Source organism: Oncorhynchus keta, chromosome 22, assembly GCF_023373465.1.
Source record: "Oncorhynchus keta strain PuntledgeMale-10-30-2019 chromosome 22, Oket_V2, whole genome shotgun sequence".
In the NCBI taxonomy this organism is placed as follows: Eukaryota; Metazoa; Chordata; class Actinopteri; order Salmoniformes; family Salmonidae; genus Oncorhynchus; species Oncorhynchus keta.
The window spans coordinates 7,005,391-7,021,737 of NC_068442.1; the positions used below are offsets into that span (position 1 = coordinate 7,005,391).

Sequence of the window (16,347 nt, forward strand, 5' to 3'; positions counted from 1 at the left end):
CATTTTACTCATACAAGAGATCACACGCAGCGCTGTTGTTGGGAGCATGCGAGAGAATGAACCAAAGTCAGTAGTGGGTGGAATTAATATATGCCTGGTCTGCTGGACCTGTGCCCTTTTGGAATACTTAGCCTATAAAATGCTTCCTTCCTTACTTACATAAAATAAACCCCAATCTAACAACTGCATAGGTCAAATCAGGGGATCCACCATATAGCTTTATTATTATTATTAATAAATAAAATAAAATATATATATATTTATTTATTACATGAATTATGAACAAACATCCCCATGGGAGATTTTGGCACTCCAAAAAAAAGAGCTTCCACTTGTAAACCTGCAATATGTCACACTTTGGATGCCTGACCAAAACATAGAAATGTGAGTTATAGATCTGCCATTCTCATTGAAAGCGTCTAATAAGTGGTAGTTCGAGCTGATCTATATGCACCGTTTTTATGCTTCTAGTGCCTTATACTTTCGGTTTTGTATACCAGCTTCAAACAGCTGAAAATAAAAATAGATTTCACAGCGGCTTAGATGTTACAATGATTCTCCACACAATGACCTCTTGTTTTGTCGCAAACTGAAATTAGACAAAACTATTCGAATTTTAGTCACCAGGAAATGATGGAGCGATTTCTGCACCTTTAACAAACTGTGTTTTATTACCCAGTCTTAGGTTAAGTGGTTGCCCGGACCAACTGCTACTAAACCCTGGTTGTTGACAGTTGATCATTGACAGACACGCTCAGCCACCAGAAGAATGAGAGTGCTCTGCTGTACTGCTGCACTAATCATGTGACTGCGCTCGTTTGGCTAATCTGTTTACTGCCCTTCTATTCTCTAAAATGAAACTGATTCGCGGGGCTCAGCCAGTTTTAGCCACATGCTAATTAGTCGTCGCCACAAAAGCCTCTTAACACCAAAACACCGCAAACACAAAAACACCAATACCAAGCCAAACGGTCCACCACACTTTAGTCGAGTCGGTCAACATTTCAGAGGTCTGTCTGTGTGGCGATATTAGGGACAGTGGGTGGCTCGGCGTGTCTGGTGTTTTGTACCTTACTGTGGTTGGTAATGCTGAGCAATTAGTGCTTTTTGAGGTCGGTTTGGTTTCGGTTCAATTCCTAAATTATCATGGTTGTCAATGTTTTGTTGTTGATTTTATTACAACGCACTATGTAGGTTGAATGCTGTAACGGAAAATGAAACAATTACTACAAGTCCCATGATGCTTATTACTGCTTATCACGTAATCACTTATTCAAATGACTTTACTTTAATAAAATATTTCAGTTGTGTAATACATTTGTTTTATTTGATACCTATGCTGTCTGACAAAAATCACTATTTTAGTAGTTCTTCAAAGTAAATAAGGCACACTTTTATGACTGCTGAATACCAACTATCAATCAATTAGATCATGTACTTTCAAGTAGAGCTACAGCACCTGGATTCTTCGTGTAAAAGAAACGCAGACCGGACAAGTAGATGCGCAATGGACAAGGGTCATTTGAGTTAATTACCGCGTTTGTATGCGCTAAAGTATGTAGAATATTGGCCTGCTGAAAACTACAACTCCCTATTACATCGCACAGTTCAGGCTGGCTCTGATGTATCTCTAGAGAAACTGTGTGGTGCTCATTGAGCTCACAGAAAAAAAGGGAAAAAAACTCAAACGTAATTCAAATAATTAAAACAGACGACGGTCAATTAGTTGTTTACAACAAAACACAATCTTGGTTAAATGGCACAGCACTAGTGGTTGGTTTAAAAGAAGAGGACTTGCCTAACTGTGTGATATCAATGGCTCTAGCCAGCTGGTCTCCAGATGACACTTTTTTTTTTTTTTTTTTTTTACGGCTCCATTCGTTCTGGCGATTTGAGAGGATTTTGTCAGCCAAATCTTCTCTGGCACACCGTCCATCCCACTTTCACAGAGGATGTCAGCCTCTCCACCCTTCTCAAGACGTCAAGATGTGGGCCCCTTATCTCTGTCCTCAACTCTTTTTTTAGTTCCCTTCCCATTTATTTTCCTCTCACTTCAAATGGGCTTTATTGGCATAGGAAACACATGCTTACAGCGCCAAAGCAAGTGAAACAGACAAACAAAACGGGAAACACTTTCTTTCTCTCAGGGTAAAGGCCCCCCCTCTCTATCCATCCATCCATCCATCCATCACTCTCCTCCCTCTTTGAGCAGGCTTATCTCAGGGAGAACAAGTAGGGTCTTTGTGTTTGGGACAGTCATCACGACAGTCAAGAGGGCATTATTTATTTTTTTGCAGAGATACGATATCCACAGGGAGGGAGCCGGGAAGAACACTAAAAGCCAGCATGAATGCCAGACAGAAAGAATGAGAAAGAGAGAAACAGAGAGAAACAGAGAGAAAGAAAGAGGGAACGAGAGATGGGTGTACATTTGGAAAGTATTCAGACCCCTTGACTTTTTCCAAATTTTGTTATTTTACAGCCAAATTCTACACCAATGCATCATTTTTTAAAAACAAAGCAAACTGTTTTTATAAATGCATACAAAAATAAAACACTGAAATATGACATTTAAAAATAGTATTCAGCACCTTTACTCAGTACTTTGTTGAAGCACCTTTGGCAGCGACGACAGCCTTGAGTCTTCTTGGGTATGACGCTACAAGCTTGGTGTCCACCTGTATTTGGGGAGTTACTCCCATTCTTCTCTGCAGATCCTCTCAAGTTGTCATGTTGGATGGAGAGCATCGCTGCTAGAGGTCGACCGATGATGATTTTTCAACGCCGATACCGATTATTGGAGGACCAAAAAAGCCGATACCAATTAATCTGACAATTTTTTTACATTTTATTTGTAATAATGACAATTACAACAATACTGAATGAACACTTATTTTAACTTAATATAATACATGAATAAAAATCTATTTAGCCTCAAATAAATAATGAAACATGTTCAATTTGGTTTAAATAATGCAAAAACAAAGGTGTTGGAGAAGTAAAAGTGCAATATGTGCTATGTAAAAAGGCTAACATTTAAGTTCCTTGCTCAGAACATGAGAACATATGAAAGTCGGTGGTTCCTTTTAACATGAGACTTCAATATTCAAAGGTAAGAGGTTTTAGGTTGTAGTTAATATAGTATTTATAGGACTATTTCTCTCTATACCATTTGTATTTCATATACCTTTGACTATTGGATGTTCTTATAGGCACTATAGTATTGCCAGTGTAACAATATAGCTTCCGTCCCTCTCCTCGCCCCAACTGGGCTCGAACCAGGAACACATCGACAACAGCCACACTCGAAGCAGCGTTATCCATCGCTCCACAAAAGTCGCAGCCCTTGCAGAGCAAGTGGAATAACTACTCCAAGTCTCAGTTGAAACATTATTAGCGCACACCCAGCTAACTATCTAGCCATTTCACATCGGTTAAACCAGCCATTAGGCCGATAGGCTTGAAGTCATAAACAGCGCTGTGCTTGCGAAGAGCTGCTGGCAAAACGCACGAAAGTGCTGTTTGAATGAATGCTTACGAGCCTGCTGCTGCCTACCGTCGCTCAGTCAGACTGCTCTATCAAATCATAGACTTAATTATAACATAATAACACACAGAAATACAAGCCTTTGGTCAATAATATGGTAGAATCCGGAAACTATCATTTCGATTACAAAACGTTTATTATTTCAGTGAAATACAGAACCGTTCGGTATTTTATCTAACGGGTGGCATCCCTAAGTCTAAATATTCTTGTTACATTGCACAACCTTCAATGTTGTCATAATTACGTACAATTCTGGCAAATTAGTTCGCAACGAGCCAGGCTGCCCAAACTGTTGCATATACCCTGACTCTGCGTGCAATGAACGCAAGAGAAGTGACACAATTTCACCTGGTTAATATTGCCTGCTAACCTGGATTTCTTTTAGCTAAATATGCAGGTTTAAAAATATATACTTCTGTGTATTGATTTTAAGAAAGACATTGGTGTTTATGGTTAGGTACAGCCGTCCAACAATTTGTGCTTTTTTCGCAAATGCGCTTTTGTTAAATCATCCCCCAGCGTTGCATCAATTATATGCAACGCAGGACACGCTAGATAAACGGTTGATGATATTACTCATGTGTAGTTATAACTAGTGATTATGATTGGTTGATTGTTTTTTATAAGATAAGTTTAATGCTAGCTAACAACTTACCTTGGCTTCTACTGCATTCGAGTAACAGGCAGGCTCCTCGTGGAGTGCAATGAGAGGCAAGTTGTTAAAGCGTTGGGCTAGTTAACTGTAAGGTTGCAAGTTTGGATCCCCCGAGTTGACAATGTGAAAATCTGTCGTTCTGCCCCTGAATAAGGCAGTTAACCCACCGTTCCTCGGCCGTCATTGAAAATAAGAATGTGTTCTTAACTGACTTGCCAAGTTAAATAAAAGGTATTTAAAAATATTATTTTATATTATTCTTTTTTAAATCGGTTGTTATGAAAACTTGAAATCGGCCCTAATTAATCGGCCATTCCGATTAATCGGTCGACCTCTAGTCACTGCAGAGATGTTTTCAGGTCTCTCCATAGATGTTCGAGTCCGGGCCACTAAAGGACATTCAGAGACTTGTCCTGAAGCCACTCCTGAGTTGTCTTGGCTAGGTGCATAGGGTCATTGTCTTGTTGGAAGATGAACCTTCGCCCCAGTCCGAGGTACTGAGCGCTCTGGAGCAGGTTTTCATCAAGGATCTCTCTGTACTTTGCTTTGTTCATCTTTCCCTTGATCCTGACTAGCATCCCAGTGCCTGCCACTGAAAAACATCCCCACAAGCATGCTGCCACCACCATGCTTCACTGTTGGGATGGTGCCAGGTTTCCCCCCAGACATGATGGTTGGCATTCAGGCCAAATAGGTCAACCTTGGTTTCATCAGACCAGAGAATCTTGTTTCTCATAGTCTGAGTCAATAAGGTGCCTTTTGGCAAACTCCAAGCGGGTTGTCATGTGTCCTTTACTGTGGAGTGGTAAAAGACACACTACCATAAAGCCCTGATTGGTGGAGTGCTGTAGAGCTGGGAGAACCTTCCAGAAGGACAACCATCTCCCCAGAGGAACTCTGGAGCCTCCCCGACAGAGGCCCTCTCCCCCAATTGCTCAGTTTGGCCGGGCGGTCAGCTCTAGGAAGAGTCTTGGTGGTTCCAAACTTCTTCCAATTAAGAATGATGAAGGCCACTGTGTTCTTGGGGACCTTCAATGCTGCAGAAATGTTTTGGTACCCTTCCCCAGATCTGTACCTCGACACAATCCTGTCTCAGAGCTCCACGGGCAATTCCTTCGACGTCATGGCTTGATTTTGCTCTGACATGCGCTGTCAACTATGGGACCTTATACAGACAGGTGTGTGCCTTTCCAAATCATGTCCAATCAATTGAATTTAACACAGGTGGGCTCCAATCAAGTTGTAGAAACATCTCAAGGATGATCAATGGAAACAGGATGCACCTGAGCTCAATTTCAAGTCTCACAGCAAAGGGTCTGAATACTTACGTAAATAAAAAAGGTATTTCTTTTTCATTTTTATAAATGAGCAAAACGTTTTTTTAAATCTCTGTCATTATGGGGTATTGTGTGTAGATTGATGAGGATTTTTTTTGTTTGTTATCCATTTGAGAATAAGGCTGTAACATGTCAAAATGTGCAAAAGGTCAAGGGGTCTGGATACTTTCCGAATGCACGGTACAGATCCAAACCAAGCACAGCCAGTGCCTAGGCGCAAGGAAGAAAAAAATTATGCCAGAAAACACTGTTCAAGGCCAGTCAGGTCGATAAAGACAACAAAAAGCGCACTACATCAAAGAAAAACCACAATATACAGTACAAGCCGCATTTCTCGCCAGTAGAGAACAACGTGCTGATTTCAAATATCACTTTCCAGAGGCTAAGAAAAGAGATTGGCCTCAATCCCATCTCCAGCCCTGCTCCCAGAACTACTCAACATTAAGAAACCTATTAAAAAGGAGGACAGGACAGCTCGAAGTGGAGCAGCGAGCAAAATTCAGTGGTGTGATTCTGACCTAAATACAGCAGAGAGAGGGGGGTAGAGAGGGAGAGAGTGTCCTGAATGGTTCTTCCCACAGAAATAACTTGCCACTTAGCCCCCCGAGGAGGACGGATAGTCACCTCAATGCCAGGACACACAACCCGAGAGGAAAGGACACCATGTCACCTTGTCTGCATCCAACTGAACCACACCATCCATCGCATCTGTATTGTAGAACCAATCCAGTAACCTCATCCCTACTGTAGAACTTCCAGATTTCGGTCAAAGTGGCCCTTACAAGAACAACAACAACAAGCCTACACAAATAACACCCTTCGTCCATATCGCTGACAAGTTAACACTGACGTATCACAGTCCGCATATGTATTGAGCAAGTCCATATAGATTTCTACAGATTTCTACAGCGTGCATCATCTGTAACAACGGTTCAATTCCCAATTGCATTTTCTCACGAGGGTACTGAAAACTTTGGTGTGTGTGTGTGGTCCAGACTCACCCTCAGGGCTTCTATGACCAGGTCCCGGGCCTCCAGCTCTCCCTCCATGATGCTGAGCAGGGTCAGGAGCTCCGGCTTGCTCAGATTATCCATGTTAAACTCACATTTCTGCAAAAACGCACACACACACAGAAAGATAAGTATTATTTGCAAAACATAGGAAACATTTTAATATAACTAAAACACATTTTTTGTCTCCTGAAATAATTTGACACCATGTTCTATAGGACATGTTTCTATTAATCCTTGGGAAGTCCCACATTTTGGGGCAAAGAAGGACATGCATAGAACTTCAGAGCACCAACTTACTGCAAAACAGTTGGGTTTGCCAAGTCGCACGATCACAAACAGAACTCATTCCTCAAGATAGTTTCGTAACCTTAACGAAACCTAAATGTCTGACCGAACCTTGAGGCTATTAAAAAAGGTCCAATTACATTTAGCCACATCATTAAACGCTGATTTTGCCAGACGGACCTCGCAGGGCGAACGGACAGGGAGAAAGAATGAGGATGAGGGTAATTGTGAGTGACGGGACCACTTTCTACTGCTGCTTCAATCGATTAAAAGGCTTTTCCATCCTCTCTGACTGTTGCCCTTAGAAAAGGGAAATAAAACATCCTTAAAACAAGAAACATTTCAAAAATGTCAAATGTACGTCGTTCCCGGGTTTTATCCGAATGGCAGCTAGTAGGGTGAGGACATTGGAGCGGCGACTGGTTCGTCTACATTCCACGACAGAGATGGCAGTGCAGACGGACAGACTGAAGACCCGTTGTCCTGATTGAATAAGAAGAACTTGTCTAGTCATCGTCAGCTTTTGAAGATATCGGGAATTTAACTGAACTAACATTCACAAGTGTACAATGAAAATGAGAGAACCTCACAGGCAGAGATACACTGAGGTAAGATTGGATGGGAGAAAGTTACTTGGCAAGAACATCTGCAGAGAAACCTCTCTCCTCTAGAAACACATCCAATTCCATTTTACAATTTAATTTATATCCCAGAGGAGCTTTCCTTTTTGCACGGCTATTTGTTCAATGAAACATAATAAACCAAAGATAATCTGGGAGGGAGGAAGAGACGACCTCCTTGCCTCAAGTCACAAGTGTTCTAGTTGATCTGCGCATAGGCACATTCATTGGTACCTGTTCACGACATTCGATCACCCTGCCATATGTGCGTGATTTACTATCATGCATTTCAATCCCTGCCAAGGTTTCTCCATTTTTTTTCATCTTTGACCCAGCAGCCTCCTTCAAAGCCCTCTCTTAAATCACAGACAAAATATGGAATCAGCAGGTCTGATCTTTTAGCAGACTGTTGTAGTTCAAAGTGTCCCTAAATACTGGGCATTCAAATACTATGTCTTGATGACAAGACACTCATAGGGCTTGAGATACCGGTACGTCAACTTTTGCGTAAATCATAGGCCAACAATGAGACAGGTTTTAGCCTAATACATATTTGTCAAATAACTAGTAGTGCACGTAAGCGAACCAGGATACAGTGTGATTTAAGCCCTTAGAAAGTACGGCATTCTATTTCATTCTGAACAGCAGGGGGTTAAAAGGAAAGAATCCAGCGATCGATTTGAAAGCTTGAAAAAAAAAAGATAATCAATTTCCAACCAACCCCACACAGCATTCTCCCTCACTGTGCTGCCAGTGAGCCATTTGGAGAATCGGATTTGGGAGTCTCGGGAAGGCTTGCACGACACTATCCAAACCAAAGCCTATCATGTGGGCCCCCCAGTCTTCGTCAATGTGCTCGGGTGGCATGTCACCCTCCTGCATTTCTGCACAGTGAGCAGGTGAGGGAAGCTAATGCTAATTTGTTCCATGAGGCGTGCGTTTCAAAATAGCTGTTCTGTGTGGGTGAGTGTGTATTTGCACTATGTGGAGGGAAGGAAGAGCCAACTACTATGGGCTCTGTCCTATAGCCTAATAGGTTAGATTAGTGGCGACATTCAAATAAATTAGACATCCCTCTACAACGGAACAAGTAGTTAAAAATGTGTGCGTACTAACTAATGCTATAGGGTGAATTGGGGGAGGTGACGAGTGTGGCCCCACACCACCACCATTTTTCACCCTCTGACCCCTCTCTAAACCAAGTGAGCCGGTCCTCAAGGACCCTTCACAAGAGAAACTCCTCCCCCGAGAGCAAACAAAAGGAGGGTCTTGCAGGGGTATGCAAAGAGCTTTATTTAACTGGGGGCATAGAAACAGAAGCCCCCCTAAAGAGAGGCTAGCTGGCCTGGCTTGTCCTGGCATGTTTGGAAAGACAGTTCGCGAGAGAGACAGGCAGAGATGTATGGCCGAGTCAGAAGGGGACGGTTGGTTGCTGTGCTGCGGTGCCGTCGTCGAGGTACCAGTTCAGCAGAACGGGCCGTTAAAGCAAGGAAGGAGCGTAGTGTGCACTGAACGCGCTCAGGAGATCAGGGCTGGCTTGGCTAACACAGTACTCTGAGCTATACCAGCTGAGTCACTGAAATGAAGACCAATTTAGACATGTCTCTGGTGTACAGAGACCCCCCCCTGCTTCTCTCACTGCTCTCCTTCCGTCCATCTCTCATGCTTTCGTTCTGCTCTCACTCTGCCCCCTTTCCATCGCTATTTTACTTTGCCTTGATATTCTTGCCTTTTCCTCCCACCCACACGTCTTATTTTCCTCCCACCCACACGTCTTATTTTCCTCCCACCCACACGTCTTATTTTCCTCCCACCCACATGTCTTATTTTCCTCCCACTTCAACAGCCGTCCCTTGGGATCTTCCAGTCAAGAACAGTCCATATTCTCAATAGCCTTTGAACCTCAAACCCAGAACAGTTCTTTATATTTCCCGTGTCCTATAGGAATGCTCAATTACATATAAAAACGAGTGTAGTATATGATGTAGTTGAGGATAAAGTCAAGTGGCAAATGGGAGACGGCTTTCTTTTGACCAGTCAGTAAATTCATGCAGAATAGGTAGTGGGCAATGGTCTGACTGAACAGAGCACATGGAACCATCCAAGCATACCACAACCAGGGAAAGGTTGCATGGCCCCCTCCGGCGGGGAAAGAGATTGATTAATTTGCACAGAGGGGTAGCAAGCCGGTGCCCTGGCACACATGTTGCAACCTGTCTGCGAGATGAGGGACCAATGTGAGAAGTCCCGGATAGATGAGCTTAAACATTTTTTTTAAATTGCAGCTCAGTCCAATTAGTGGGGAGTTTGCAGACAAACAAAACCACTTTCACTGAGAGTCAACATTTCTAATATTGTTAAGGGTCACAGGTCAAATCGAAAAGAATTAGTAGGCCTATACAGAATAGGAAACATTATTCTTGACTGCAAATAGGCCATGATTTGTGGTCAGACAAGAACTGCTTAAAATGTAAGATTGTAAGAGGTTTGGGGTCCTCATAGGATATTTGGCGTCTTTCTCTTTTTAACCGTAGAGGCAGGTTTGTTCAAACACAACTAGGCTACATCTGATAACAACATATTCACGTCAAAAGCCTCACTGACACACGGCAATCAACATATTTGGTTTCAACTTGGAGCGTTGACGGGGTGAAAAAGGGGCACGATTATGCATCAAACAGCCATGTCAAAAGCAAGCTCGTTATCTATTCAGACAACTAGCCTACATTACATCCCGGTCTGTGAGAGCGAAAACCTATAGCCCAAATCGTGTTTCAACTGGAAGTACAGATTGAAACCCCCTTTGTAACCATCGCAAATCAGTGCTTTATAGCCCAACTACGTTTCCCCATATGGGCCGTACCAACATTTGAGCTATTAACCTATTTGTGATAGATAAACCCAATTCCTTTGCCTTTCTATACGATTTTAATTCCCATAAAAGCCTTTGGTCATATGTATAGTCGGCGTCTACACAAATCAAAGAACCCTTGTTGTGCTGTTCTCTACATTGCCAAACATATTGCTGTTGCTTCAAGATGAACACTCAGGTTCGTAGAGAAATGCGCCGTCTTTCCTAATTCCTTACTCCCTTTCCTTTATTCCAAAACGGGGGGGGAAACCAACGATGTAAACATATAGACCTGGATATAATATAAAACAAAACGTCTTACCGCTTCGACACTTCCAAGCACTGTGGTTGCCAGTGTTTTTACCGGTGGAGGCTGCTCCCCGCTCGCTCCCTCCGACGCCATCTTCCTACTGTAGCGGTCTGCTGGAGTGAGGGCACCACACAGAACATAAAACAACGCATTCGGTACCGCTTTAACTATTACGCTGCTGAATGCAAATCTCACACACGACTCTAGCCACACATTTCTATAACACGAGAGAGAGAAATGTGCCTCCGCGTACGAGACAGTCTGGCCTAGACCGGACCGTGGCGTTTTTCGGGCACGCAGGTTGGTGGAGGGGGGAATTGGTCCGTAGGCGTGGACCCGAGGCGTATTCCAGATGCGAATCGTGCGTTCGCAACATGAAATGAGGTGCGCTGCGCGGTCGTTAAAGAGTGATTGAAAGGGGAGCGAAGTAGGAGTGAAGACAAGGCTGTGTCCTATTTCTGAATAGGAACCCCACCGCGTCTACTGCCTAAATCGCCTATTTACCCTTTCCATGACTGTGGATTTGTGAATCACATAGTCATAAACCTGAGGATTTATTGTTGTTGCATGCCAACAGCCAAAGCCGAGAGGCCTATTCGGATTACACACAATAGCATAGGCCCCCTAGTGCATTATAAAATATCCAGCAAATGGATACCCACTATTATTTTACAGGTTACATTTTCCTGCTCGTCAGACATTATAGCCTATAATGTGTTTAATTATTCAAAGGTAGGCCTATCGACGTGTCATTGTAAACGGGATGTCTAGCCGATGGATTGCTACATGCATGGATAGGTCATGTATCAAAGAGATATCTGTCACCATGTCAACAATGGCTCTCTAGTCCAAAGATTATCATCACGGATATGAATATAAATATTACTGGGGCGTCCAGATGGGCCATTAAAGGATTCGAGGGGGATCCTTAGCCTCCTTGTTGTCCTACAGAACCAGGTCACTGATACACTATTTGGGTCAAATACAGCATATTGCCAGCACATTTTCATGGCCTATGATAACGACTGACATTCGCTTGTGTTTACCCTTGTTTTAAATAGCCGGTGCCATTGCTGCTTTGAAATGACCTGCACAGTAGAATACCTTGGTGACATCACACCGCACAGTGTCCCATTTCTTTGTTCAACACTCTCTCGCCTACATCTGTCATAGTATAAAAGTATGTATAGTAAAGTACTGTGTTGTCTCAATTACCACATTTATCCTGGGCCCAATCAAAGTGGACAGCTGCCAGTCCTTCTGTGCTCTGTTAAAGGGGACTTCCAGTTCTGTCCCAAATTGATTGATTTGTGAGGTGGCCCTGCAGGCCCTTGGGTCTCAGACAGACATAGCCTATACTCTATGATTGTTCTGTCAAATCCCCAAACTCATGTCTGAATCTGATGCAGATTGCTGGATGTTGCTGGAGATGTTATGCGGAGATAATCTCTTCCATCCCCTCTCTCCATCATGGTGCTGAAGGGAAATGTGTCATTAGTTGGAGATTATGGGGACTGTTTGGATGAGGGGGGGGCCCCACTGGCAGTCAACAAAACTTCCGCTCGCATGACTTAGCTGTCAAGTTCCAAAATTGATTTCAGAAAAATAATGACTGTAAACGTACTTATTACATGACTTTATAAGCTACATCCTCATTAGAATGCAACAATGGTATTGAGTACTTTTAACCCAAAATAAACCGCCCTCAGTTACAACCTTTTGCCTCCTCGCTCCCATGAGTTCAACCTCAGGCCCTCTTTATGTTTAATTGTGAGACAGAGGAAAACCAAAGTTGGAGTTTGGTTTGAACTCTTGGTCTCGTTTGTTACTGACAGTTACCCTCTGTGTGTAACTGACTGTGTGTACTGTGGACCACCAGCGGTGCTGTTAGCTACAAAGACACTGCTATTTTTAAACCGCAGAAGGGATCTACTGTTACTGCTCAACCGGCCTAATTGAACGCTGACTCTGGGCCAAATCTGGCTAATCATGTTTATGCTAATTGGCCAACCAGCGTTCCCAGGGCATCACAGCAGAAACTATTGATATTGGACAGGCTGGGGCTGGATAGTGGGGGGTTTTGGAACGGTAGACCTGAGCTGCGTCCCAAATGGCACCCTATTCACTTTACAGTGCACTACTTTTGATCAAAACCCTATGTGCCCTAGTCAAAAGTAGTACACTATTAAGGGCATAGGGTGCCATTTAGGAGCAGTAGACCTGCTCTACCTCAGCAGGCTGTGATCAAATTAAATTAGGGCCAGCATACATCTGTGTGTTGCAGCAGAAGCATCTACTGAAACCTCGTTTCACATTATGCTCACACAACAATGCTCATGCAATGTACTGCAGAACAATTAGCCTTAAGCTGAGGTGAACCACAGCACAGCGGCTTAGCAATTAACTCGAGCTTTTAACAATGTAGAATAAGGCATTATGGGATGCTTAAAAAAATTATGTAGAACAATATTATGATGGGGATAAATGCATCTTAGGAAATGTGTTGTAGTTACGCTATGCAATAAACCAAAACTGGCCCTTAGGCCCCACAGGTTTTAAGCCTTGTGTAACTGATACCCTACCTAAAAGAAGCGATACAAAGAAGTCCTCCTGCGTGCATGCATATTGACCCAAGGTATATTGACCCTAAGGTAAGTATTCAAGGAGGGTAAGTCTGATCCTAGATCTGTTTCTAACACACAGTATATGGAGTGTCTTCCCCTGCGGGATGTGAGGACACTCAGGACAGCCCACGGAGGAAGTAACCATCAGAGAGAGAGAGAGAGATAGAGGGGCCTCTCAGAACTGGATCCCCGGCATTCTTTGTGTCTAGGATTGACAGCCAGGTCCTCTAAATTGGATATTGGATTGGAACGCCATGCTGAATGTAAAAAAAAAACAGTCATATATTTAAAGTTAAAGCAGACCAAAACAACTAGCACTGAGCATTTACAACTTGTCAGAAGTGACAGATTGTGCTCTTGGGGGTTAACAGTTAGGTGTATTTTATGCAGCTACATTATCCCATGCCAAGTGTCATAAAAGAGTTATCATGATCCATTACATGTACTGTAAATGCAAACCAAGTCTACCATTACCAAACAGGTAGTGCATGTTAAAAAGGTCATCAAACGATGCGTTTACTGTGTCGTCTATAACAAACATGTAACATTGGCAGATTGTGCTTCCCGGCTGGGATGACAGCCTTGTCCGGTGTTGAAGTCATCAAGTTTCTGTCTGACTTCATCTCTGTGGCATCCATCTGAACTGAAGTCAGGGGCTGTTTGGAACAAGGATGTCTTTCTCTCTGACGCTTGGTGCCAGTATCAGGGTCACGACCCTAGGTTAGGGTAGGTGGTTGGAAGGCGCGGGGGTGAGGATAACCCATCTCATTCCTTGCCCCTCCTTACTTGCCATAGTGCAGACTTAACGTTTTGGACACCTTCCTTCCATATGGAGATAGGGCCTCTCCTCTTAGTCTGTCTATCTCTCCTTGTCTCCTCTCTCCTAGTCTCCTCTCCCTGACTGCCTTAGTGCCTTGCGTATTTCTATCATTTCCACCTGCTTCACAAGTTTGCTCTCGGCCTCTCTGACAAATTCTCCTCCTTCGCTGCTTTGTGGTTTGTTGTGTAATTTCATACCAGTTAAATTGCTATGATAACGCAACATATGAGGCAGGTGGAAATGACAGATATAATGATTTGTTAACTTTTTTTTTCTTTTTTAAAAACATGTAAATACGGTGGCAAACAAACTTCACACTAGCACCTTTGAAAGCCCCAACCCTAACCACAATGACCAGTATTAGCTGCTTTCCACTCCCTGTGGTTTGTCAACACTTGACAGACAGTAAAGTGTTGAGTCACTCTGCAGTAGTGTTTTACTGTGTGGCTGTAGCACCTGCTCCTCAAACAGAGGATGTTGGTCCAACGTTTTAGGGAGCGAGAGGGCATTAGATTGGGAAGAAAGGGGAAGAGCGAGAAGAAAGGACAACAGCAACTTTTGTTCATTGTGCTCAGAGAGCGCGGGGTCTGCTTCAGGCTTTGGCAGCCACTCAGGAAAATCAGGAAGAGTTGTGGCCCAGTTCTGTCCTCCATCCCCTCCTCTTCTCCTCCCCACATCCTCTCTTCCTTCCCTCTCTCTCTGTTGAGTCACTATCCGGACCCTCTGTGTCTCCCCATTTGAAGCTCTCGCCAGGACGTGAGATTCATCCGGGACGAAGTCATTTTTATTCCGGGCCGCCTGGTCTGTCTGCGGAACGTCCCAACGCACGAGCACACTGGAACTAGTGATGGCTGCTCTGCTGCCCAGTGCTCACCCTGCTCTCCCTCCACCCTCGTCACCAACAGGAAGCTATTGTGCTCGCTGTGTGTATCGACAATGAGCGAGTCACTATGAGCCAAGTCCCTCAAAGTGCTGGGGGCATGTAGCATAGCGTAGCATTACAGAGGCCCCTCTATCTCTCTCTGTCTCTCTGCCTCTGTCTCTCTCTCTCTGATGGTTACTTTGCTTAGTTGATTGTCGCATTGGTGTCAGTCATGAGAGAGATCATCCCCCCTCCCCTCTTTCCCTCCCCGAGAGGAAGACAAGGAAACTGCTAACGGAGTTAGAGTAAAACAAGAAAAGAGCATAAGGTTTGTACCATATACCTACCTCACATTTGCCATAAATTTAACCCAATTTCCTCCCTGGGATCAATAAAGTTAAAATATTCAAATATGAGACTTTACTATAAATGATATTATGCTCAAGACAGGCTTGACGCAAATGAGTGCATGCTAAACGTTATGTTTTATTTTCATTTCATTTATTACATTTGATTACAGTACACCTATGTTGCAATTATATCTGGGAAAAAAATGAATGATTGTAGAGGATGTCTTCATTGTTCACACCTTTGATTGCACATTGGATAGATATTATGGAAATGATAGATTTTCTGTCAATTTTGTTGGGTAATGTAGGTGTGTTGTCAAATGTGAAAACTGTGTAATATACTGTAATTTACAGGACTGTAGCATTTAACTTTCAGCACTTCTAAGGGCGATTTGAAACCTGTATCCTGCATAGCTTGCATTGGAACTGGTAGTTAAAACAACAAAATTGAAAATAGATAATTATGTTGTGATTTGGTGATTAAACCAATGTTCTTATTATATTTCACAATAAACGTTCATTTTGATTCAATGGTTGTGTGGTAAGAGACGTTTACAATCCAAATGAATCCACGATGACAGGTTTCGAATGAAAGACTGGCTGCGTAACAAGTGTCACCAGTTTTGGGGTTTTGTACTAAGAGTTGTGAAAATGTACCACATATTTTCAAAGCAACAACAAAAAAACTGCGACACAGATTTAAGGCCCTGTGTGTGACTTGACCAGGAACACCTCTGGGCCCTACTTCATATTTATAGCCATAGTTAGGACCTGGAATTTCTCCTGGTCAGATCATGAGGAAGAACTCAGGGCCCTAATCGTGCATGCACGAACAGACAAACTCGTTTCGGGAGTTGTCCCGCAAGTAGTATTGTGTGGATCAATGAGTCTCAATACATTACGTGTAACACAAAGCTCATCAGATTTGACTTTGACTCGATTTAGCATTTACGACCAAACCTTTTGAACTGGAATGCGTCTTCTTTTTTTGTTGTTGTCAAGTAGATCAGGTCACAATGGAAGAATTGTGTTTGTGAAGAACGTCTGTTGGGATCCAAGCCAGAATGCAGACA

The 16,347-nt window shown here is 43.1% G+C and overlaps 1 protein-coding gene across 1 annotated transcript in view; it reads right to left on the bottom strand.

The window, feature by feature from the left end:
* LOC118400974 (cortactin-binding protein 2) overlaps positions 1 to 11,149 on the bottom strand; it is a 74,203-nt gene extending 63,054 nt beyond the window's left edge. Inside the window, exons 1-2 of the mRNA XM_035798037.2 lie at positions 10,631 to 11,149; positions 6,541 to 6,648 (exon numbers count right to left, since the gene is read on the bottom strand). Coding sequence (XP_035653930.1) covers positions 6,541 to 6,648; positions 10,631 to 10,711 — 189 coding nt within the window. The 5' untranslated portion in view covers positions 10,712 to 11,149. The remainder of the gene's footprint in view (positions 1 to 6,540; positions 6,649 to 10,630) is intronic.
* Positions 11,150 to 16,347: the final 5,198 nt, after the last annotated feature.